At 41.3% G+C, this 24,648-nt stretch overlaps 1 protein-coding gene across 3 annotated transcripts in view; it reads left to right on the forward strand.

Moving 5' to 3' along the window:
- COL27A1 (collagen type XXVII alpha 1 chain) overlaps positions 1–24,648 on the forward strand; it is a 274,259-nt gene that overhangs the window by 45,742 nt on the left and 203,869 nt on the right. For all 3 annotated transcript variants that reach the window (XM_075835266.1, XM_075835267.1, XM_075835265.1), the window contains 3 exons: positions 8,397–8,450; positions 16,919–16,972; positions 19,082–19,135. In XM_075835266.1, coding sequence (XP_075691381.1) covers positions 8,397–8,450; positions 16,919–16,972; positions 19,082–19,135 — 162 coding nt within the window. The remainder of the gene's footprint in view (positions 1–8,396; positions 8,451–16,918; positions 16,973–19,081; positions 19,136–24,648) is intronic.

Here is a 24,648-nt window from a genome sequence, read left to right on the forward strand (position 1 = left end):
ATCATTCCTGCTGCTTTGTGGCTAATACTTACTCCTCCATTTTAACAAACAGCGCAAAATTAGGAGTGGTCTTCTTTCTTATGGCAATATAACAGGATAAAAAGTATTTCACTTTGTGATAGTTCACTAACTCTCTTTGAGTGGTAACACTCTACTAATTATTGACTGGTTAACAACCTACAGTATATGGTCCACTCTTCGCCTGCTACAACCTCCATCAGAACCTACTTCACTTTTTACACCGTATATGTAAACCAAATATTTGTTGTTTGGTTTACATATACGGAGTAAAAAGGAGTTTCCAAGTATTCGTTCAAATATTATACGAAAACTACCCAGAAATCTTTACACGCTCATATGAGGAGAGTGTCCCCATGTGCTCTTCTCTCATCTAGGTTTGTTTATAACAGTTGGCATCTTTTTGGAGACTGTTCTGGAAAATTATTTCCACTTCCACGGACCACCCCCATTCCTTTCACACTTGCTTCCTGCATCATCAGAGTGATCGTAAATCTATCCTAAAGCAGCTTGTCAATGCCACCATAGCATGTATTCCAGCTTTATGGAGGCGTCCGGATCACCATTCTCTGAAACTGTGACAGCCCTACGTCATATAAAAGATATTCTTCTCAAATAAACAACAGTCATGAGACTTTTCTTCAATTTTGGCGCTATTGGACATTGTTCAAAGACTCTGCAGAATACAAATCTATACTAGTCTAGTGATATTCTCATTGAATCGCTTGCCCCTCCCCCTTTATCGCCTTTATTTTTTTCCTTCATCCCTTCTTCGTTTTCAAACTTTTTACTTCCTTATTATTGTATTCATAAGTGTTTCTTATTGTATCCTTATTAGACCCGCATGCCCAGGTACCTATGTTGTGTACCCTTTTTTTTTTTTTTCTCCTGTTTCTACTGTCCTAATTTTACAAATTACTTGTAAATGTTAAATAAAGAATGAAAAGGCAATAACAGATTCTACATATTTCTGGGTGACCCTCATCATCAGCTTTCTGTAAAATCTGAAGTGATGTCCCTTTTCTGCAAATTATTTAACTGATATATTATTACCTTTCATTCATGTTATTCTCAGGTTTTTTTTCCATAATACCGTAAGTGACATGTCTTATCTGCAAATCAAATGTATTACTACCGTTCATTCTACTCACAGATCACTGCAAATCATGAAATCTCTCTTATGAAATCCTACCCAGATGAAGTTTTGCAATTCTATGTATCACTATTAAATCCGTTCTAATTCTTAATTTTGCCCTATTGACATTAAACACTTAAAGGGGTTGTCCGAGATTTAATGACTGTGTTAATGCTTGTAATTTATAAATGTAAATAAATTTGTAATATACTTACATTTTCCAAAGTGGCCCAGTTTCAAGATTCTGCCGTGGTTTACTTGACGGGTGAAGACACTCTATGCACTGGCCCTGGCCGCTGTGTTGATCTTCAATTCTTTGCCGGGTATACGACACTTCACTTGTGACATGTCGTCTATGGGCTGTTCTGCTGCACAGCCCGTAACGCGCATGCGCGGTCCCTGCTGTTCTCGAGATAACGGCAGGGACCGCGTATGCGGGTTACAACAGAACAGCCCATAGAGGGAAAGTCACAAGTGACGTGTCGTATACCCAGAAAAGAATTAAAGATCAACACAGCGGCCACAGAGTGACGTCACCCGTCAAGTACCCCACGGCAGGATCTGGAAACGGGGCCACTTTGGAAAATGTAAGTATATTAAAAATGTATTTACATTTATAAATTACAAGCATTAACACAGTAATTTTTTCTCGAACAACCCCTTTAAGGTTGAATATCCAAAACATTTCCTGTTTACACAATCTTTATTAACACGTACTTGTAACAGCAAGGTTGTTCTACTTATAATATCGAAGGGTTGCTAAGAGATTGGTTAAATGGGTTTTCCCATAAGCATTATTTATCACCTATCCACAGGATAGGTGATAAATATCTGATCAGTGGGGGTCCGGCTGCTGGGACCCCCACCGTTTATGAGAAGAGGTTTACCTTGCCGTTCCTGGGAGCCCCACAGGAATAGAGAGGTAGTGCGCATTCTTGACCACAGCAACATTCATTTTTATTTCCAGCCTGGACGTCATTTGTATTCAGAATCCTGACGCTTCTGATTCTTTTCTGTGAGATTTCCAGCAAGGGAAACGAAATCTCGTTTACCTCGTAATCTCGCGAGAATCTCACAGAAAAGAGTCAGGATTCTGAATACACATGACGTCCAGGCTGGAGGTCATGTGTATTCATTATCAGGACACTTGTGTATGTGGCTGCACATCGTTCTAGTAAGAACGTGATGCTGCTGTGTAAATGAATGGAGAGGAGTGCATGATGCTGATTGGTCACTGATTCGTCAGCATCATACACTTCTATTCACAACTGGGTGTTAGTAAAACAAGTAAACACGCCCAGTTAAAAACACAATACACGCCCAGTTGGAAATAACGAAAAAAAACACGCACAGTTGTCCATTTCAAAGCTCATTTGCATATATATATAAAATAGCTCATAACTTGGCCAAAAATTAACGTTTTTATAAAAAAAACACGTCACTGTTATCTACATTGCAGCGCCGATCACATGCAATAGGAGATAGGGATTTGAGAATCTGGTGACAGAGCCTCTTTAAGTGTTTAATGTCAATAGGGCAAAATTAAGATTTCAAACGGATTTAGTAGTGATACATAGAATTGCAAAACTTTGCTTTCGGTTTTCCACAAAGTGATGAAGAGCAACCCGGGTAATTTGAAATGGTATTTAAGTACATTGATATTTATTGTTTCCCCGTATCCCCAAAAATGCGTAGAATCCGTTATTGCTTTTTATCACTTTTAAGGCCTGGTTTACACGAGCGTGTGCGTTTTGCGCACGTAAAAAACACTGCGTTTTGCGTGCGCAAAAGGCACTTAACAGCTCCATGTGTCATCACCATATGATGCGCGGCTGCGTGATTTTCGCGCAGCCGCCATCATTATGACACTCCGTTTGGATGTTTGTAAACAGAAAAGCACGTGGTGCTTTTCTGTTTTCAGTCATCCTTTTCAGTGCTGTTGCGCGAATCACGATTGTCCCACGGAACAAGGAGCTTCCGTACAACATGCGTGGTTTTCACACACCCATTGACTTCAATGGGTGCGTGATGCGTGAACAACGCACAAGTATAGGACGTCGTGAGTTTTTCGCAGCGGACTCACGCTGCGCAAAACTCACGGACAGTCTGCACTGCCCCATAGACTAACATAGGTCCATACAACACGCGTGAAAATCACGCACGTTGCACGGACGTAATACGCGTTTGTGTAAACAAGCCCTAAATAAATGGTTTCTTCTACTTACCTGACGGCGGTCCTGTTATTCACAAGCCAATGAGATTTTACCAATAAACGATCCTCGATGAGAGGAGAGCATATGGGAAAGCTCATCATATGAGTGAGAAAAGATTTCTGTGCAGCTTAATAAGGCCCTGTTCACACGGAGTTTTTTGCAGGAGGAAAATTCCTCCTGTAAAAACTGACCCTGGAGGTTTTCATGTTTGATGTGGTTTTTGACGTGGTTTTTGACGTGGTTTTTGAGGCGGTTTTCCAGGCGGTTTTTCAGGCTGTTTTTGCCGAGGTTTTCACACGCATGAGGCTGGGTTCACACAACCATGTTACGTCCATAATGTACGGAACGTATTTCGGCCGGAAGACCCGGACCGAAGACAGTGCAGGGAGCCGGGCTCCTAGCATCATAGTGATGTACGACGCTAGGAGTCCCTGCCTCTGCGTGGAACTACTGTCCCGTACTGTAATCATGATTACAGTACGGGACAGTTGTCCTGCAGCGAGGCAGGGACTCCTAGCGTCGTACATCACTATGATGCTAGGAGCCCGGCTCCCTGCACTGTCTTCGGTCCGGGTCTTCCGGCTGAAATACGTTCCGTACATTACGGACGTAACATGGTCGTGTGAACCCAGCCTGACATCCTTCTGTCAACGGATCTGTCACCATTGAAATGAATGGTGATGCAAACGGAACTTACTTCACACTTGCCTTTCCGTTGAGGGGTTCCCCTGACTGAAAGCACCGACGGAACCCCTCAGCAGAAACCACGCTGATGTGAACAGGCCCACATTAAAAAAAACATTGTTTTCTGTTTGCATCATCATTGACTTCAATGCTGATGGATCCGTTGCTAATGGGATTCCCTACACTGCGGTATTGGTTCAGTCGAAACGACAGAACCCTTTGCACAACGGGGACAAACAGAAACAATTAGCAACGGATCTGTCACCACTTCACACTTGCCTTTCCGTTGAGGGGTTCCCCTGACTGAAAGCACCGATGGAACCCCTCAGCGGAAACCACGCTGATGTGAACAGGCCCACATTAAAAAAAAAAAAGTATACTTACTTCTTGAATCAATTTCCCAACATCAATGTCCATTCGGTGGTACACCTCTGCTGTCGTCATGTCTGTTCCTGAAATGTTAAAAAAAAATAAAAAAGAGATGACATACATGAACAACTGCATAACAAAATTAAAAAATTAAAAATAAAATAATTGAAAAAAAAAATCTAAAAAAAAAATCTAAAAAAAAAATTGAAAAAAAAAATAAAAAAAAATAATCTAAAAAAAAAAATGCACAGCTCCATACATGTATAGCATGTATGGAGCATAGGAGCAATTGCACTTACTTGTATTCGATTTGGATGCAGGACTTCGGTTTTCTGTATCACTGAGTTCTGTCCACGATGTTTTTCAGGCTCCACGAGCAGACAGGAAATGACAGCCCCTTGCTGGGCTGGACTAGCAGCTGGAGACGACTCCTGCAAAACACTCGGCAATATACTCGTCAGAAAACACCTCACTAGTTCGAGGTGTTTTTTGACGTGTCCCCATTGCTTTCAATGCGGTTTTGGACGCGGAAACCGCATCAAGAAGGGTCATGTCCCTTCTTTTTGCCGCGAGGCGTTTTTTTTACTCGCGGTAAAAAAACGCCTCTGTCTCCCATTGAAATCAATGGGAGTCATTTTGGGTCGTTTTTGGCGCGTTTTCCGACGCGTTTTCCGCGTCAAAAAACGTGTCAAAAAACTCCGTGTGAACAGGCCCTAAAGTTTTCATATAACATCTGACCTGAGATAGTAAAGCACAGTGTGTTTTGCAGTCAGTTTTTTTCCCCCAAAGAACATAACAAAGGAGTATTTAGAATAAAATATTTACGATTAATTATTTAGCTTGGCAAATCCGGAGAAAATTCTAAAATTATGCTTTATGTTCAAAGGCATATTTGTTTGATGGTGTATGCTACATGTCATAATTCATTAGTTTACACAATGCGGGGCATTTATTAAAGCTAGCGCTGGTAAATACATGGGTGTTGGCATTGCATTTTATTTGAAGTGCTGGCTCGGTAATAAATCAGCCATCTCACCGGTTGCCATTGCCAATACCACTGTTTGTTCCTTTGCACTAGTTTTTATAAATGTCCTCCATTGTCTTTTGAACTCGATCATAGACTAAACTTCTCTGTCATACCGTGAATGAAAATACTATGAAGCCACAATATACAAGAAATATTTAACACATCTGTGTAGGATTCCTGCAGCTTGTAACGGTGTAATATGTCCATGGTAACTTGGCCTATTATAACCATGAGTCAGTAGTGGATTCACAGTACAGTGTTGATCTGAGCTCATAGCATGCAAGCTTAGATGAGTATGGGGTTTGGATAGTTTTCTCTCAGTTCACATCCAATGTTTTGTTCCTTGAACATTACTGCAGACAATATAAAAAGGGGGTGTTACAAAACCTCACGGGATGTTTTTTATTGTAAAGAAAGATGATGCATGTAGATAAGGAAGAAAACAAGATTTCTTTGTATTTATTTACATTTCTTAATGTACAATGTGTATAGTTCTGTCAAATAGTGAAACAATGCGGGTCAGGTTGCCAAAAATGAGAGTAATATAAGAACTTGTCCACATGTAACGGAATTGCTGCGTATTTTCCATCCGGAATTGCGGTCGGAAAATATGCAGCACAATACAGTAGCAGCATAGTGAATGACATTTAACAAATCTCTTCCACACTCTGCGTAAAATTTCCGAGCACAAATTCACCTGCGGTGCGTTTTTCTCGTACCGCAGCATGTCAATTCCTGCTGCGGAAAGTGGACTGAATTTAGTGCGTTTTTCAGTGGAGATTTCACCATCTCACATCATTGAAAAAAACTCGCAAAATCCGCACCATTTTCTGCAGTAAAAACCACAGGAAATGGTGCGGTTTTTCCACAGCGGAATGTCTGCTAGTTTTAACGGAAATGCTGCAGAAATTTTCTTCGGCAATTCCGTTACTTGTGGACAAGCCCTAATTGTATCACCTCTGTCTTTTATTTCTTTTTGGGGCACCCTCCTTTCAGAGATTTAGATTTAGGGAGCTGTTGGTTTGGTCTGTGCATGTTAGCTAGTGATGGGACTACCGCAGTTAGCTGTTAAATGAATGACTTCTGACCCGAGTGAGCAGTTTTTAAGGCGTATGTTTACCTTGTAAACACATTTTACTGTTTATGTATAGACATCATTTACCTAAAAGTTCCGTAATTTTGTAAATACATTGCATTTCTTACTGACTTCAAATCTGAACTTTCCTCCCTCATGTTCACCACTGGCTCAGTGTTTGTAAAGGGCTTGCTGTTGGGGGTGTTTTTGTCAACAAGCTTGTTGACAGATTCTGATAACTAGCAGAATTGTGAATGCAGGTCTGCACTGGTTCACACAGAGTTTTTTGCAGGCGGAAAATCTGCCTCAAAATTCAGTTTTGAATTTTGAGGCAGATTTTGCTCTGCCTGCACGACTATTTTCGCTGCGTTTTTTCGCCCGCGGCCATTGAGAGCCGCGGGCAACAAACGCCGTGAAGTGCGATTTCTCTGCCTCTCATTGATGTCAATGGGAGGTCAGAGGCGTAAACGCCCAAAGATAGGGCATGTCCCTTCTTTTTCCTGCGAGACGGTTTTTCCATTCGCGGGAAAAAAAATGGCTCCCATTGAAATCAAAGGGAGGCATTTTCGGATGTTTTTTGGCGCGCTTTCCGACGTGGTTTGCTCGTCAACAAACTCTGTGTGAACTCCCTCTATGGGTAAGTTCACACGGGTCGGATTTGCTCCAAAAAACTCTGCAGGGAATTCCATACAAATGTCTGCACCAAAAAAAAAAATACTATACTCGCCTCCCCTGGTGCTGCAATAGTAAAGACTTCCTGTACCCCGGCCAGTCTGTATTGAGCCGGCCTCCTGGGATGACGTCTCAGCCCATGTGACGCTACAGCAGTCAAATAGGACAAAATGTCATCCCGGGAGGCCGGCTCATCACAATCCAGCCCGGGGAGCAGGGACGCATCACTATGGAAGTTCCAGTAATCGCGAGTATAGTCTTTTTCAAAGTAGTAAAGGGATTTTATTTTTTTTCCAGTTGCGATTTTTGCTGCGGAAATGCAGCTAATCATTTGCCGTTAGTTGTGGATTTTCACTTCCCCATTGTCCTCAATAGGAAAATTTTTTAACAAACACGCACACCTAATACAGGCTGTAACTCGAGATCCATACAGGATGAAGTACAGCAGTGTATTTACTAAAGTATTGAACTTTTTTGTGTAGATTATAAAAAAAATTATGAACATACGCGTTAGGCTAATTTGCATTAGACTAAGTTTGTGTACGCAAGGTCTAATATTAAAATATTACTCAAAAGCAGAGAAATCAGTCGTCACTGCTCTACAAGTACAGTCTCTAGCGGAAGATGGGAATAGTTCACTGGTGGTGCTCAGCCGAAGGACCAAGTAAAATTCCAAAAGCAGAAAAATAGAAATGGAACCGCAGCACTTACCAAGTCATTTTCCACTTGTTTCATTCCACATAGACCAGCATCAAAACAGCGGGCTGGAACAAGTGCGAGAAGGCGATGGCCGTTTTGCGCGCCTTTCTGCTTCCTGAGGAGGCTTGAGGAAACTTGAAGCAGCTGCCGCCTTGTTGCACTTGTTCTAACCTTCTGGTTTTGATTCCTGCCTATGTGGAATCATATTTGTGTGCGCCGTGGTTCCATTTCCATTTTTCGGCTATTTAAAATACTACTCTTTATCGCATTTACATTGACTGCACTTGACATGTGCAAAACTTAACTGACGCAAAGCAGTCGAGCAGAAATAAGCTTTTAGCTGACAAAAGCAAGAATTTGATTGGTTCTTGCAGTTTAGTGCATGTTCAGATGTGTAAAGAAGTTATCATTTTTAATATCACTTTAGTCTAGACTGTTACATCAACATGTTTCCACTTTTATGCTGTCTCTGAAAATACAACAAAAGCTATTTTTCTTTTTTAGGGTCCTCCTGGTCCTCATGGAAATCCTGGCCCACCCGGACTCACTGGTTTAAAGGTTAGTATTAATATCACAAAGTTTTCTAATACATTTGGAGATGACCCCAATGCTGCAAACTGGCAAAGTTATCCATTGTGCCACACTTCAACACATAAATAGCTGTCCCGATGCCTGTTTATGAAAATAAACTATTTATCCCTAAAAATAAAAGTGACATATTTGGTCGTGTTTTTTTTTTGTGAACCGGACAAATGGCAACTACAGGAATGTGCATTCGTTATGCATCTTCTAAGTTCAAGCTTTTTTGACCGACACAGGAGTAAAAGGGCAAGGGCAAATGTCAGAAAGGGAAATGAAAGATTTTTCCACCAAAGGAGTTCCTAAAGTGAGGATTTTCATTTCTATGTGAGGCCTCCATACTTCCATGGAGTGGATACCCCTATCCTGGTTTACAAATTCATTCTAAGTGGAACACAGATAGTTTAAGGGTAATTGCATCCATTTTTAATGCCATTTTATGGCACCCAGAACCGATGTCCCTGTCGTCCTCAGCACAATGGTGTAGGGAGTACTGATCTTCTATGATAGGAGACAAAAACAAGCAATTAAGTGTCTTCACTTTAAAAATTGCAACCTGGACCATGAAATAAGTAATTGAAGGTTATTTCTTACCTAATGCTGTAGTCATACATGTTGTAGTTTTGCCACTGCTGGGATTTACTGCCACTAATTTGTTAAAAATGTTTGCACAATGCTGTTCACAAAGTCCCAGTAGGTTTTCAGTTTTTCTTTTAAGGCTCATGCACCCCATATATATTTGACCTCTATATGCTTTTGTATAAAATCATAGGTACAATATGGTCCCGTAGACTTCTTTGGGGGTCATATTATGGCTGTACAACTCGAGGCATAGACATGAAGAATAAGTTAGATTTTGTGAAAAATCCCATCCCCTTTATTTTATTATTGGTCAGGATCATTAAAGTGGTGATCTACTGACATCCCTTCCAAAATAGACATATTGAACTAAGGCCTCATGCACACGAACGTATTTTTGTCCTCCCCTAAATACTGGCGTAAATACGGGTCCTTGGTCACACGTATTCAACCCGTATTGCACCAGTATTTACGGACCCGTTTTCGCTGCAAAATTGCACTGCACTAATCGGCAGCCCCTTCTCTCTATCCGTGCAGGATAGAGAGAAGGGACAGCCCTTTCCGCAGTAAAAGTAAAAGAAATTCATACTTACCAGGCCGTTGTCTTGTTGACGCGTCCCTCTCTTGACATCCAGTCCGACCTCCCTGGATGACGCGGCAGTCCATGTGACCGCTGCAGCCAGTGATTGGCCTGTGATTGGCTGCAGCAGTCACATGGGATGAAACGTCATCCCGGGAGGCCGGACTGGAGGAAGAAGCAGTGAGTTCTGGGTAAGTTAACTTTTAATACTATTAACTCCAGCGGTAGTCACTGTCCCGGGTGCTGAGAGTCACTGTCGATCAGTTAACTCTTTCAGCACCCTGGACAGTGACTATCCCCTGACGTCGCCTAGCAACGGTCTCGTAATTACAGGTGCACACACGTAGCCACCCATAATTACGGTAGCCCCATAGACTTCTATGGGCCTGCCCGTGCCGTTATTACGGCCTGAAATAGGACATGTACTATATTTTTCAACGGCACGGACACCTTCACGTAAGCATACGGGAAGGTACCCGTGGCCAATAGAAGTTTATGGGCCCGTAATTACGGGCGTTTTTACGTTCGTGTGCATGAGGCCTTAGAGAGTGAGACCGTTACAGCGTTGTCCAGCATGGCTCTTGGGAAAACACTGCAGAGAAACGTTGCGTTTCTTTATGGAAGAACTCCTGATGACAAGGCAATAGCTCCACGTATAATCCGTTGCAATGGAAGAAGTTGGTGTCCAAACCAGGCAACCCTTTTAAAGATGCCTAAATAATATAGATGGCAAGTTTCTATACATCTATTGCCAGCATGAAGCACAACCCTGTTCATGTTATTCTATGGCCCTCTGTTTGACATATACACCGGGAATAGCTCCCAACGTATACCTCGGACAGCAAGTCATACAGTGGGACACGTTGTTCATAGGCTCCCATTGTAAAACAAAAACTTATAAAGCGCGGTAAATGTTGTTTTTACTGTATATAGTTGTAGGGAATAGCGTTGTCTATTCATACTTTTTTTGCAGGAAATATGTGCCATACGGAGACTAAAATGTGCTCCTTTTTTTCCTCCGTCAAGTTAATAAAGCCTTATGGATATGCTTCGATTTTCCCGGCGTATGCGCTAAGCGTACATCACTAACATGATGTAAACAGGGCCTTATTCTTCAGACTGGTCAACAGTTGTACAGTATCATCAGCTGACAATAGAAACCCCCCAGTCTGTGCAGAGCACCATCTAGTGGAATCTTCTGGCTTTAATTCAATCGCTCCATTGATCAAGAATGTGCCTGGCAATGTAATGATTCTGTCAGTAAGCGAGTGCCAGATCTAGGACTATTTGTAACATTTTCCCCTTCATAATGTCTATATAGTATTCCCAGTCATCCACAATCGTTACAATCTAGTGTTCCTGGAGCCAAGTTGAGGTTATAAATTATCGGTGCAGACATAACTTGTCTATTTCAGGAAGGGATCAGTGTGATAAAGCAGAGCTGGCGGCCAGATTACAGTGTATCTACTATAGAGTAAAAGCTCAATACACTTCTATGTTAAAGAAGTATCTCTCCATACCAGGGTTCAGGTGCCTTTTACCGGTGTTTCATTGATAACATCTACGTTCTCCTGCTACACAATACCTTTATATACAGGGGAGTGCTTTCAGGGATCTCATAGGTGTGTCAAGATCAGAAAGTGAAGTGGTCTTTATTAGTGCATTCAGACATGTTTATATCATTATTATTATTTAATGCATGGCTTTTAATGATTCCTGGTGTTGAGTAGAACTTATTATGAGTGCAGACTCAACATAATTTTCCAGAAACAAGCAGTTGTCGTCTTTTTTTTCTTTCTCCTTGTTCCCTATAATAAGTTTGTAGAGAAATCATTGAAGTCCCTCTATGAAAAATCAATAGAGCTTTGTGGACATGAAATGTAAAACAGTCTATGAAACAAAAGATCTACATGATATATAGGTAGATAAGCTTATGTCCATTTGTTTGAAGGTTTGTAAGGAATATTTCTTATTAAAGAAATTCAAGGGGTTTATCGAGCTGTATCCCCAGCTATTGTTCTGCCTGCAATGGCAACCAGGCAAGTTAAACTTACCCTTTTAACTAAAGGTGGCCATATTTATTTTAGATAGCTGTCATCCGGATGCTCGTTTAACTGACCGCTTTTCCTCCAGACCCTCCTATACACATGCACATCTGGCTCCGCCCAAGTTACCCAACGGGGAGAGCGGATAAAGCCGCTGCCCGAAACCTTTGGCAGCAGCTTATCTCCTGTGAGAACAAAGGATCGGACATCTTAAAATCCAACAATCCAATTCTTTCCTGCACCATCATCCGACGGACGCGTGTCGAGACAACACCATATACATAGATACACATAGATGTATCGGCCGATCCTGCTGAAATCTGCAGGTTCATCTGAAATCGGCACTTTCATCTAATGTGTATAGGCACTTTAAGGGTATGCTCACACAACAGATTTTTCAAGTGGAAAAATCAAACGTGGATTTGCAAGAGAATCCGTGGCAGAAATCCAAGACACCTTTGGATTTCTGCCACGGATTTGCATTTAATCTGCCGCTGATGCGCACGCAGAATTTTCCTTTTCAAAGGGGTTAATCCGTGTGTGTCTACCTGACGACAAGTTTTTTGTTTGGAATTTGTGTAGAGAAGTGACCTGTAACTTCTGTTTTTACCACAACATTCTACGCATGGAAAATTCTGTGCTGTATAAACGCGGCACTTTTCAATTGAAATCAAAAGAACGAGATTTGTGCGAGGTTTTCGTGTGTATTTCAGCGCTGTTTTCTTGCTGAAATCCGTGCGAAAATCTGTCGTGTGAGTGAAGCCTAAGCCTCATTACTCAGTTAAGCAAGGGTGAAGGGGAACAGGGGGAGATGGACCCCTGTCTACTAGACTTTTGTAGCACTATTCGTTTTAAGGACGTTTGTTTCTAGGATTAGTGTCCCTTTACATCAAAGCCTCAACTTGATCACAAAGTAGTTTTGTTATTGGAGATTGGAAATGCTTCCAAACTTAGTGTGGTTTAATGTAAGCAAGCAGGAGAATTGGAGTTTGAAAGTTTTGGGAATGTGCCAGCCAGCGGTGCTATGATATCAGTGGCCGGCAAGGAGATTACCCACCTCATTCACAGATACAGTCCATCTGTGTCAAATCATCCTTCGGCCTCCTGCTGCTCACACACATCCAAGAAAAGCAAATTAACGAGCTCCGGGAGCTTTTATGGGAAGCTGGAAAGATTATAAGCACATACCTGCTAACAATGGAGCCCTCAAAGCCCACAACGGCTTCGGTTATCATTCTGACATGTTGCAGACCTACCACGAGCTCTTTTTGAAAATTGCCTGGTCTACAGCAGCCAGCAACAGAAGAGTAACCATGAATTGACCATGGACTGACGGATAATGCAAAATACCATAATATAAATAGAGCGTTTTGAAAACACTGGCAAATTTTTCTATTTCCACAAGTCTCGGAGTTCTTCATTTGTACACGGGTTTATTGAACAGATGTGCCAAAGGGTATCTGTGTCAATATTCATAGCACATCTAGTATATCTTACTCATTGACTCTGAAGTCAAGGGAAAAAAAAAGAAGCATTACTAACCACAGAACAGAAGCTCATTTAGGAATTGACTTCAGTGAATTACTGCCTTCTGTTTTAACTGGAATTTTTTTTTATCATTTCTAGCGACACATTCCCTTTAAAGGTGGTTCTATAATTACAAAATGAAAATAACTGAGCACAGCTAGAGCTCTTAAAGGGAATGTGTCGCTAGAAATTATCATTTTTTTCAGTTAAACAATTAGTATTTAAGTGATTACACATTTTTTTAATTCTTTAAATTTTTTCACAAGTCAGGAAATATTATAAATTAGATTCTAATTTATAACATTTCCATGTGCTGGCCACTAGAGGGAGCAGTTCCCAAAATTGCAGCATGGTCACTGTGGTAAAGCAACCTCATTGATTTATGCTGCAAATTTGGGGTGGACACAATCTCCTCTAGTGTCCTCACACAATCCCCCCTCCCTTCTTCTGGCTAGTGCCATGAGATGGAGGGGTTTGAATGTCTTCAAACCTCCTACACTGTGTTCCGCCATTTTCTGAGCGACTGTACAGTGCTAGGAGGATTAGATACAAGGCTCAGCAGACAGTATGACACGAACATACACGAACATAATACACACATCATACACGAACATAATACACAATTCATACACGAACATAAATTACCTGCTTCTGCCGCCACCGCCGCTGGTCTACGCTCCTCTCCCTTGCGCCTTCGCTTCGTTGAAAATATGGCCGGAAGCCGCGGCCGGAAGTCGTCATCTTAATGTCCGGCAGCGGCTTCTGGTCCACATGAAAATGGCGCCGGATTTCGCTCTACGAACGAGCTTCGTTTTGATCTGTGTGGGAGTGGGCGCATGCGCTGTTCCCACACAGACGGCTCACGCTTCTGAGAATGGAACGGCTCCCGTTCGCATTCTCTATGGGGTTGTATGTGCTGTATAGCATCTCTGTATGTGTCGTTAATCAACACATACAGAGATGAAAAAAAAATGGCAGCCCCCAGAGAGAAGTAAAAACACAATAAAAAGTAGAACATGAGAACACAAATAAATAAAATATTTATGTTAATATATTAAAAGCAATATAATTATAATAAAAAAAATAAAAATCATGACACCTTCCCTTTAAAGTGTAGCTAAACGTTTGACAAACTTCTGACACTGAGACCCCCACCAATCGCTAGAACAAAGCAGCTGAAGCGCTCGTGTGAGCGCTCAGCCGCTTCATGTCTGTTCGTCTTTTTCCGGAAATAAATGTATCGGTGTACGAACTCAATAGAAAGTCTATGAGTCCGTACTCCGATACATCGGCTTCCCTGGAAAAAGCCGAACAGAAATTAAGCCTCTGAGTGCTCACACGAGTGCTTCAGTTGCTTCGTTCTAGCGATTGCTGGGGGTCTCAGTGCTCGGACCCCCACCAATCCAAACTTCTGACATGTCACTATGACATGTCAGAAGTTTGTCAAACGTTTAGCTACACTTTAAAGTGAAACTCATAGCGGATTTTCATAATCAATAAAATTGACCTACTATAGTAATTTACGAGGTATTATTGCTTTTGAGCTAGTACCCAAATACAAGTTTCCAAGATGCTCTGTACATTATAGGTCCTTAAAGGGGTTGTCCAGTCATAAGAAATTGATTGCCTATCCTCATGATGGATCACCAATATCTGATCGGTGGGGGTCTCACTCCCGACACCACCGCCGATCAGCTGTTTTGATTGGGCCGTGACTCTCATTGGAGCGCTTCTTCCCCTTCCTTATTGTCACTACTCGTACTGCGAATTCGGAACATACTTATAGCAGCGGTTCACAGTATTACAGCGTACTCCTATTTACTTGAAAGTGTGTCGGCGACTCGCAGTACGAGCAGATAAGGAATGGAGGGGAAGCATCAACTTCTTATGACTTGCCAACTGCTTTAATACAACAGGAAATAATATGGCTGAACGTTACTGGACTGTACAGGACAAGTTGCTAAAACCGTCCCCCCCCCTCTCTGACGTCACTTCCTGCACTGCGCCTCACCAAATTCCTGCCATGTTCACCTCCCCTGCATTCACGCGCTACTCCATTTTAGTTGCTTTCTCCTACATTTGGACCAGAATACAGGGGGAAGTGGCTAAAAGGGAGCAAAAAGCTGTCAGTATTAACAGTATTGTGTGTGGAATGAATGCAGGGGGCAGGCAAAGCAGGAAGCCTGTGAGGGGCTGTTTCAGCCAATAGCTGCAGATCAAGAAGTGATGTCAGAGAACAGGGCGTCGTTTTGGCAACTTCTCCTGGACAGCCTAGTAACATGCAGACTTTTTTTTATTTCCTGTGGTGTTAAGGACCTAAAGTGCACAGAGCATATTGGAAACTTATATTTGTGAGACCAGAGTCCAAGAATTAAAAGGTTATTCTCATCTAAGACATTCATGGCATATCCACAGAAGTTACGGAAACACTGAGCATGTTTGCTCACCTGGATGTGGTGACTGGCTCACCAGGCGGGACAGGGTCGGGGTATTCCAGTTCTCCAGACAGATGTGGGTCAGAGAGCTGGGACCTGCATCTATTAGAATGGGAGGCATTTTCGGCAATTTTTTGGCACGTTTTCCGACGCGGTTTCCGCGTCAAACGTGTCAAAAATCTGTGTGAACTGACCCTTACTTAGAAAACAGTCACTGTATTCCCTATTTGAGAAGTTTTGAGGGAAGATTTATTATCCCTCTAATGGGACTTTGCCTGTGATAAGCCGGATACAGTACTTGCAGGCTCTTTAACAAGCTTTTCACTCCTGCATCATGAGTGACAACAGAGCAGTAAGGAGTCTGTGCAGGGACAGAGAAGAATATTCTGTACAGGGCTTGGGACAAAAGGGAGTAGAGCATGACCTGTACACCAGGAGAACTGTGGGAATACTTTAGTCATGAAGGCAAAGAGTTCTGTAGGCCACTATTACTAACCTGGCCTATTAATGTAAGGTGAGAAACTATGCAACTGAATGAAATAAGGAGAGTAGGTTGACACGCAGTACCATCTTTCAGCCTAACCGTCAGTCCTTCTGAACTGACAGAATCGTCTTTGACAGAATGATACAGCTTCTATGTATAAAGGATACATAGAAACTGAATCTTAAAAAGTAAACATTTTCAATAAAAGTCCATTAAAAATATGTTTAAAAACACATTAAACATTGATTTATAAAAAAAAATAATTTCAAAGGTGTGCATAGCCTTTAAGCTTTCCTTGTGTTTTGCTTTGTATATGCCTTTGTCTTTGTGTTAAATTTCAGTTTAGTATTGCAGCTTAGCCCAATTTAAAGGGAATGTATGATCGTAAAATATATATTTTAATAGGGCACTGGGGACCCCCCTGTTTCTCGCCAGCATGGCTGCATTGATGAGTAGCTTGTATGGAAAGAATTATACTTAACCTCATTTTTGGATCCAATCCTGGTTTTGTCTAAGACAAAAAAATGCATCAAACACTGCATGAAGTTTGCACTGTGTGAACAAGCTGCTCAACAAGTAAAGTTTACCTTTCTTGTCACAGAGTAGTACAACTAGAACCTTTACGACAAAATGTTGCGAAGTCTGTTACAGTATTAATACAATTTTGCTTTGTGACTATAGATCAGGAGTGTGTCACCATTACTGTTAAAAATTGGATAAAGTGATGTCATTCCAAAACGGGGATCCCTTCTTCTTTCTATTTCTGTTGAGTGTTCTATTTATTCTTTTTTTTACAGGGTCAAAAAGGTGATCCTGGCATCTCTCCAGGAAAAGCCATGAATGGATTAAAGGTATTCTTACAAAGTTATCTCTTTTCTCTGTAGTTAAAACCTTTGCAAGTGCTTACAGGAAATGATGCCATGTCCTGCTAATGCCAAGAAAAATGTTGCTCTTATTTTATAGCAAATGTTGTTTATTGTTGATGGAACAGAACGTTTACCTAGCAGCAGTGTGTATTGCATAAACACCAATTCTCTAAGGGCCTGTTCACATCTGCGTTCGGGTTTCCGTTCTGCTCCGTCAGAGGAGCAGAACAACGATAATACCGGAAGTGCCGTTTCCGTTGAACGACGGAGACAACCCGCACCCGACGGAACCCATTGACTTAAATTGTTTCCGTCTTGGTGTCCAAGGTTTAACCGGAAACAATAGCGCAGCATGCTTTTGGCTGGACCTGCGACGTAAGCCCATGACGGAGCCTCCATCGCAGAGGTGAAGAGGTCCTAATAGGGTTTTATTATGGGATCTGCAATTTTTATAAGAAGGAATGTTCCAATACTGTAGGTGCAGGGCAGTTTCACATTCATCACTGCTGCCTTGAAAAAACAGCCCGTGGACTACCCAGTGGCTGGCAGGGAAGCTACAGAGGATTCTAATTCCCCCATCCATCTATCGGGGAGTGCACTCCCTTTTATGAAAACTATATGAGGTTATTGCTCTTTATACAATTTCCTATTATATCAGGAAACAGAACGTATAAATATATTTTTTTTGTTTAGTAAAGAGGCTGATATTTTATGGCTGACAACCTAAACGCGAACCACAAGGGAACATAGCCCCTAAAGAAATAATATGCTAAAGTAGAAAATCTTTATTGAATATAATACACAATGACATAATACGGAATAAAAAAAGGATGAACCATATACGTAAATATAAACAGTGAGGTCAGATGTAAAAGACCATAGGCAAACAGTCAACCAACCATAGGTGGCCGAGAACCGCTCACATAACCCACAGGGAGAGATAAATGAAATGTGTGTATGGAATAACCATACCCACATATAATGAAGTGCTGCCTAACTGCATATATAGTACACACTGTAGGCGTAAGACGCTTATTCATCCATCTCCTTAGGTTGCCGGTTCCGCTCCCCATTATGTCTCAGGGTATGTGTTTGCCTTAATTTTTCTATTATTGATTTTTCCTGACAACTATTCTAGTTCATCACTCTGGCCTCTTGTGCCTGCTTTTTATGTCAGGATTTTTCATGTCTATTTTTGTGTACAATATATGCAGTTAGGCAGCACTTCAGCATTATATGTGGGTATGGTTATTCCATACACACGTTTCATTTATCTCTCCCTGTGGGTTATGTGAGTGGTTCTCGGCCACCTATGTTTGGTTGACTCTGTTTGCCTATGGTCTTTTACATCTGACCTCACGGTTTATATCTCCGTATATGGTTCATCCTTTTTTATTCCGTATTATGTCATTGTGTATTATATTCAATAAAGATTTTCTACTTTTGCATATGATTTAGCATATTATTTATTTAGGGGCTATGTTCCCTTGTGGTTCGCGTTTAGGTTGTCTACTTGTATAAAAGGGACCCCTGTTTACGCCATTGTTTTGGTTAGAGGTTCTTGTAGGTTGTTCAATGATATTTTATGGCTGCCTGCAAAGGAGCCTTTGTTGCTACAAATTTGCTGGCAGGATGATCCAAAACTATGACCCAGCAATCTGGCAGCATAAAAAAAACCAGTGGTAACCCTTAGCAACTTAATACATTTAGCTGTTAATTAAACTAGTCCTGCAAGTTGAATAGTTCTATAAAGAGGAGGATGCTGCTATATCCTTTCATTTGATATATCCATGTTGAAATGAAATGATTATTCTCTTTTGCTTTTTAGTTACAGACAATTTAATTAAATTCCTTTATGTTAACTCTTAGAAAATAATCATTGTGAGACGTATGTCTTGTGCCTTTTAACAAAGGCGATTTTCTGCCACCGACTTCCTGTGGGACACATAAATCTATTGTGGATTAGAATTACTAACATAGTGTATCATACAAGAAGGCTGGCATTAATAACTAACATGTCTGCCAAGGATCAGTCAAGGGTAGCTTGCGCTACTGGGCGCTTGATACATGTACTTTATTGTTTTCCTTCTCTAGGGAGACCCTGGATTGGCTGGTCTAACTGGTGTTCCTGGGCCTTTGGGTCGAAAGGTTTGTTGGTTTTCTTATATGATTTATTATTGAAATGATAATGAGATGGGATGTATGAGATTACTTCTTGGGGGGGGGGGGTTTGAACCCATGGTATGACCTTAATACCTAAATGAAGTATGGCTTTTCTTATCGAGCTGTGGTCTTTGGATCTAAGATTACCTTTGTGCCACACTACTCCTGGAAGGGTTGCTGTTGATGCAATCATGGGCCAAAATATATTAGACCGAAATTCATATTGCAAATGTTTTCCTGAAGTCTTTATTTTCTTAGCTTTATCTATGTCTTACTTGACCTGCATAATGCCAAAAATGTCTATATAATGGCAACAGGCTTGGCCAACTACTTGGCACATGCACATGCCCCCTTAGGCAGCATTAAAAAAATCAAACACATCTTCTGTAACATTGTCAAATCTGTCAACCACTTTCTCTATATTATAAGCATTCTTTACTGCTAAACCAACTAATGTTAGCAATAATCCAAACTTCCCCTGCCTCGGCACATGTATTGGTCATAATTATGTTGCACTGTCACTTACTGTCCTAATGGGGCCTTGAACCTCTGCAGATATAACAGGTCGTGGGCAGCATCTTTCTCAAACCTAAAGACACCCGGGTAACATATCCTCAGGGTTCTCATTGCTGCCCTGTACTTCCTACTTATGAGTGACAACAACCAGTGGCCTCCGCCTTATAACTACACATAAAACACCTCAGATTGTAATTTGCAGTCCCGCGGCATATTTACATACACTATAATTATAAATCTCAGACAATAGGGACTCGACTAATAAAATAATGCTATCCCCAATTTCATGCTATCACCCCTCAGGTTTTGGTCCCATCAGTTCATTGACAAGTCCTGTACATCATCATCCTCTTCTTTTGTCTTCTGCTTTTCACTGACTGTCGCCCTTAGGGTAACCAACACAATCATGGAGTTAGACTGTACGTTGGTGTCCAGTGGGGGATTTATTATTACCCTCCTCCTATTTACTTATCTTCCACTGTGAAACACTTGGCTGACTGGTTCACTCAGGTCTTTGGCCTTTACTTAACTTTGACAATTGCTGATGTCATCAGGACTTGGTTTGGTCTTTCTCATCTGTCAGTCACCGTCCCTTGTTAGTATATGTCACCGGGCTGTACACAGCACCTCATACTGTGAGCCTGGGGTGAGTTCCCACGTAAAGTAGTGGAGTTGTATTGTGACTGCCACAAAACCCTCCGCAACTTTCCTCTTTCCCGGCAAGTTGCTTGTCTGGGCGGCTGCTTAGAATTGTGATACTGCCGTCAGTTCATGACAAGCGCCTTGTATTGGCTCAGGCTGTGCCTGCCGTATCTCCGTGATGGAGTTCATCATGTTAAGTCTTTTAGTTCATATTTATTGGCACTTGCTGGGGACACAACCTTTATCAATTGTTAAAATAAATGTTCATCTGGTGATTACAACATCTACATAATATAAAAGTTATTCTAAGTACATACAATAGCAATGTCTGGCCCTTTAACTAAATCAAACAAACACCTTTGTATAAAAAAAACATCTCTGTCCAGCTGGACAGGGCACCTAGAAAATATGTAGCTACTGGGTACATTTTATTTTGCTCTTGGTGTTACACTTTTCAACAGGATTTGTACCTTGTTCTGAGCTGATTACCTGTAACAGCTCCTACTTACAAAAATATTCACAGATACCATATGTTTATCTGACAAGTGACTCAAACCAATTTGTTTCTCTTACGTACTTTAAGACTCAAACACCCTTATACATATACCTAATATCTTAGGAAGCTAAAAACAACTTGTTTTACATGGGAAGGCCTCTCAAGGTCTCTTCCCTTTGTGGGAGGCGGGTAGTATGATAAGGTTGGCACCGGTCTGCCAGGACTGTTCAGTAGGCAAATCAAACAACTCTAACAGAATTTAGCAGCAACAGCTGTAAAACCTTGGACATACCAATTAGATCTTTGGGACAGACCAAATTGATCCTTGCAGTCTTGGGACACATGTGAGGCCACATACCATCAATGCAAGAGCCATCAAGAGTGCCTTGGGTGCTACCGGTTTACCTTCCTTATCCGTCCACATTGTTAGAATCTGGTTTTCACGCCTTCTGCTCCCAGTTGGACACTTCCTGTGGAGAACAATCTTTTCATTGCATAATCATTAATTAATCTTAATCCGATAATTCAGTTGAAGAAAAATATTAACAATGACGTATTTATATTAAACATTCACATTGGGCAGTAACTAAAACTGATCCATACAAACAGATTCTTCTCCTTTATATATATATATACCGCACAAAATTTTCTGCTCTAAAATTTCCCTTTCACAACAAAGATATTTTCAAATGGGAATCTACTTGCACTGAGAAGTTTATCATTTACAAGTTATAACACTGACACATGCCTCTAAGGCCCTGTTCACACGGAGATTTTTGACGTAGAAACCGCGCCAAAAAAGGGCCAAAAATTGATTTCAATGGTAGGCGGGCGCGTTTTTTTTTTACCGCGAACGGTAAAAACCGTTTGCGCTAAAAAGAAGCGACATGCCCTATCTTTGGGTGTTTACGCCTCTGACCTCCCATTGATATCGAGCGAAAAATGCAGCAAACGGCGTGCAGGCAGATCAAAATCTGCCTCAAAATTCCAAACGGAATTTTGAGGCAGAATTTTCTGCCTGCAAAAAACTCAGTGTGAACTCAGCCTAATAGTCCAATGTTAAGGCTGATCCAGAACTTCACATAAAACTTAAACTCAATATTTAATATTCCCACAACACTTCTTGAATATCGGTATCAACCAAAATAACTTTTGGATAACATCTGGAAAACTGCTGATATCTTAATCATTGTACAAACAGTAGTTCAATACTTAGGAGAAAACTATTCCCCTGTCACTACACACAACTTCACTGAAAATGTTCTTGGCCGTACTCTTTTCAGTGGGGAAGATACAGGCCAGGCTGCAGGCCACCTTGAGAATAGGTGTACACATACGAGCACATATTCATACACGCCTACCTCCGGTGGTTGTATGTTCTGCAGTCGCTGGAACAGGTAATCTGGCCGGGGTGCACTCTTCACAGGTACTTTTGCTGTTTTACCCATACCATTCCGTGCACATATCATACAGGCTACTACAAACCTAGTGGTGGCATTATTGAATCCAGGGACAAGCCAATTTGCTGATACCTAGCTGCACATACTATAGATACCTGATTAATACCACAACAAAAAAAATATTTTAGCTAAAATCTGGTATAAAATTAACAATAATCAGGCAATTTTCACCTTCCGAACTAAATCTGTAAAGACTCATCTGTGAGTGACGTCACCTCGGCCTCCTGTGCAGATTTGCTGAAGGGGGATGGTCTCTTACACAATACGTAGTGACTACAGCACAACTTACCTAGTGCCATATTTGCCGTTCTGAAGAATCTGAAACCATCTACACTGAAAAACTCATAAATCTTGGTTACACTCATAAACATTTTGTAGATCTCCTAGCTCTAAGCTCTTACATTTTCAAAAATAACATTTAGGCAGTACTATACCACTTGCCTTCATACTTTTAAATCCAACATCCATTTTTAAAATGACATTTAAACAGTCTTATTCTGACTCACAGCATCAACACACTGCAACAACTGGGTTAGTAGCGGAAAACCTTGCAATACCGCAGCATACTTCATAGAATAAGTCAGGATTTCCTCAATATCTGTATTTTTTAATTCATGTGAATAGCGTAGCGCCACACAGTCCAGCAGTCCATGTTTTGTAATTTTACCCTCTCTGAGTACGAAGTACAGAACAGCGCATGTGTAGAAATAAGGCACACTCCTTCACACTGTAACCAGCCAGCAGCCTGCCTCCTCCTGTCTTACACATGACCCCCTTTTTCTTCAGACCCACGCTTTTCTGGAATGACTCTAATTTTAACCCCATACACAAGACACAAAAAATGTTACACAGTACCGCTGTTAAGAATGAGAGCATGCAATATAGCAAGGTACCTGGCTCCTCTGTATTCTTCACTCTTCCTGTCAAAATCTACATTAGTCATCTCCCTCACACCAACTTGTTACCACCTGTAATCACTTCATTTTGTCATTTTAAATAAGGCCTAGTTAACTCCTGGCCATCCACCATCCCTTATTCAACTTTCCACAAACCATTCTATTTATCACATGCAAACAACCATCTTTTGGCTGCCAGACTTTTCAACTATTTCTTTCACAGTTTGACATTTTGCTATTCACATCTGGGTCTAGGGGTTTTAGTGATGATTTCTTTAGGGGCCCTGGGTGTGAGCCAATACCAATCTCTTTCACTGTAATTTGTGTAGGTAGTTATAATAGTAAGACACATGTGGATCATTCTTTGCTTTGAACACCAGTTACAACTGTATTCAGTTCCGGCAGTCTGATGTTATACTATTACAAACGTACTTCAAAGTCAATAAACCGGATTATCAAATGCGTGCTAGAAATCAGTCTGTACTGATTCCCGCCTTATGCCAGTCTGACAATGCATACAACTAGTGGTTTTTAAGGACCCTTACAGATAATGTTCAAACTGGCAGTGTGCACGTATAAACGTATAAATTATTACTCCATACAATATTCAAAGTTTTCCCTATTGCACTGTGTAATGGTACATACACACTTATCACACTTCTCATATGCACTTTCATATATATATTTGACCATTACCATCCTGACAAAGGACCGGATTATTACAGGATACCTCTGTAGTTGTTATATCGTCTTTCTTCCCCTGTTTGTCACAATCTTTGGCTGTATTCCACCTTGCTCCCGCACTGCCCAATGAGATCCTGGTGGTACTTCTGGTACTATCTACAGGATATCACCGACGAATATCCAACTCCTCTGTCCCAGACTCTCTGCTATAAACGCGCAGTCTACCAATGTTCGCGACTCTCTGCTATACACGCAGTCGATCTGGACAGTTGTGTCACCAACGAACACTTGTGCCACCGACGGACACCTTTAGTACCACTCTACCTTTCTGTCACCGACGGACAGTTTGTGCCACCGACGGACACTAGTAGTTCAACTGAGTCAGCAGTCTGTCACTCTTTCCAAGTCGGGCGTCCCGACTTCAGCTCTCTCAGAACAAGCAGGCAACAGGATAACATTCCCCTTTAATCCGTAACAGTTTAGACACAACAGCCAAATAATAAATGAAATTTTCAACAGACCTATAACAATACACAAATCTAAACAGTACAGTTCACTGCAGGCCCACTACAAAGTACCCAGCTCTCCCATCTTACACACAGGACAGATTCACGCCATGGACCCACACCACCTCTGCACAAGTTCTTCCACTTACACTCCAAAAGTTCCTCTTTTCCTCTTTTTTTTTTTTTTCCCCTCACTATGTCAACACATCCCACAGGAGGGGGTCACGCACTCACTCCTCACAGCTTCTGTTCTCACAATGTTCAATGCCGGCAAAAATTCTCTCATACTATGAACTTC

The sequence above is a fragment of the Rhinoderma darwinii genome, chromosome 8, assembly GCF_050947455.1.
Source record: "Rhinoderma darwinii isolate aRhiDar2 chromosome 8, aRhiDar2.hap1, whole genome shotgun sequence".
Taxonomy (NCBI): Eukaryota; Metazoa; Chordata; class Amphibia; order Anura; family Rhinodermatidae; genus Rhinoderma; species Rhinoderma darwinii.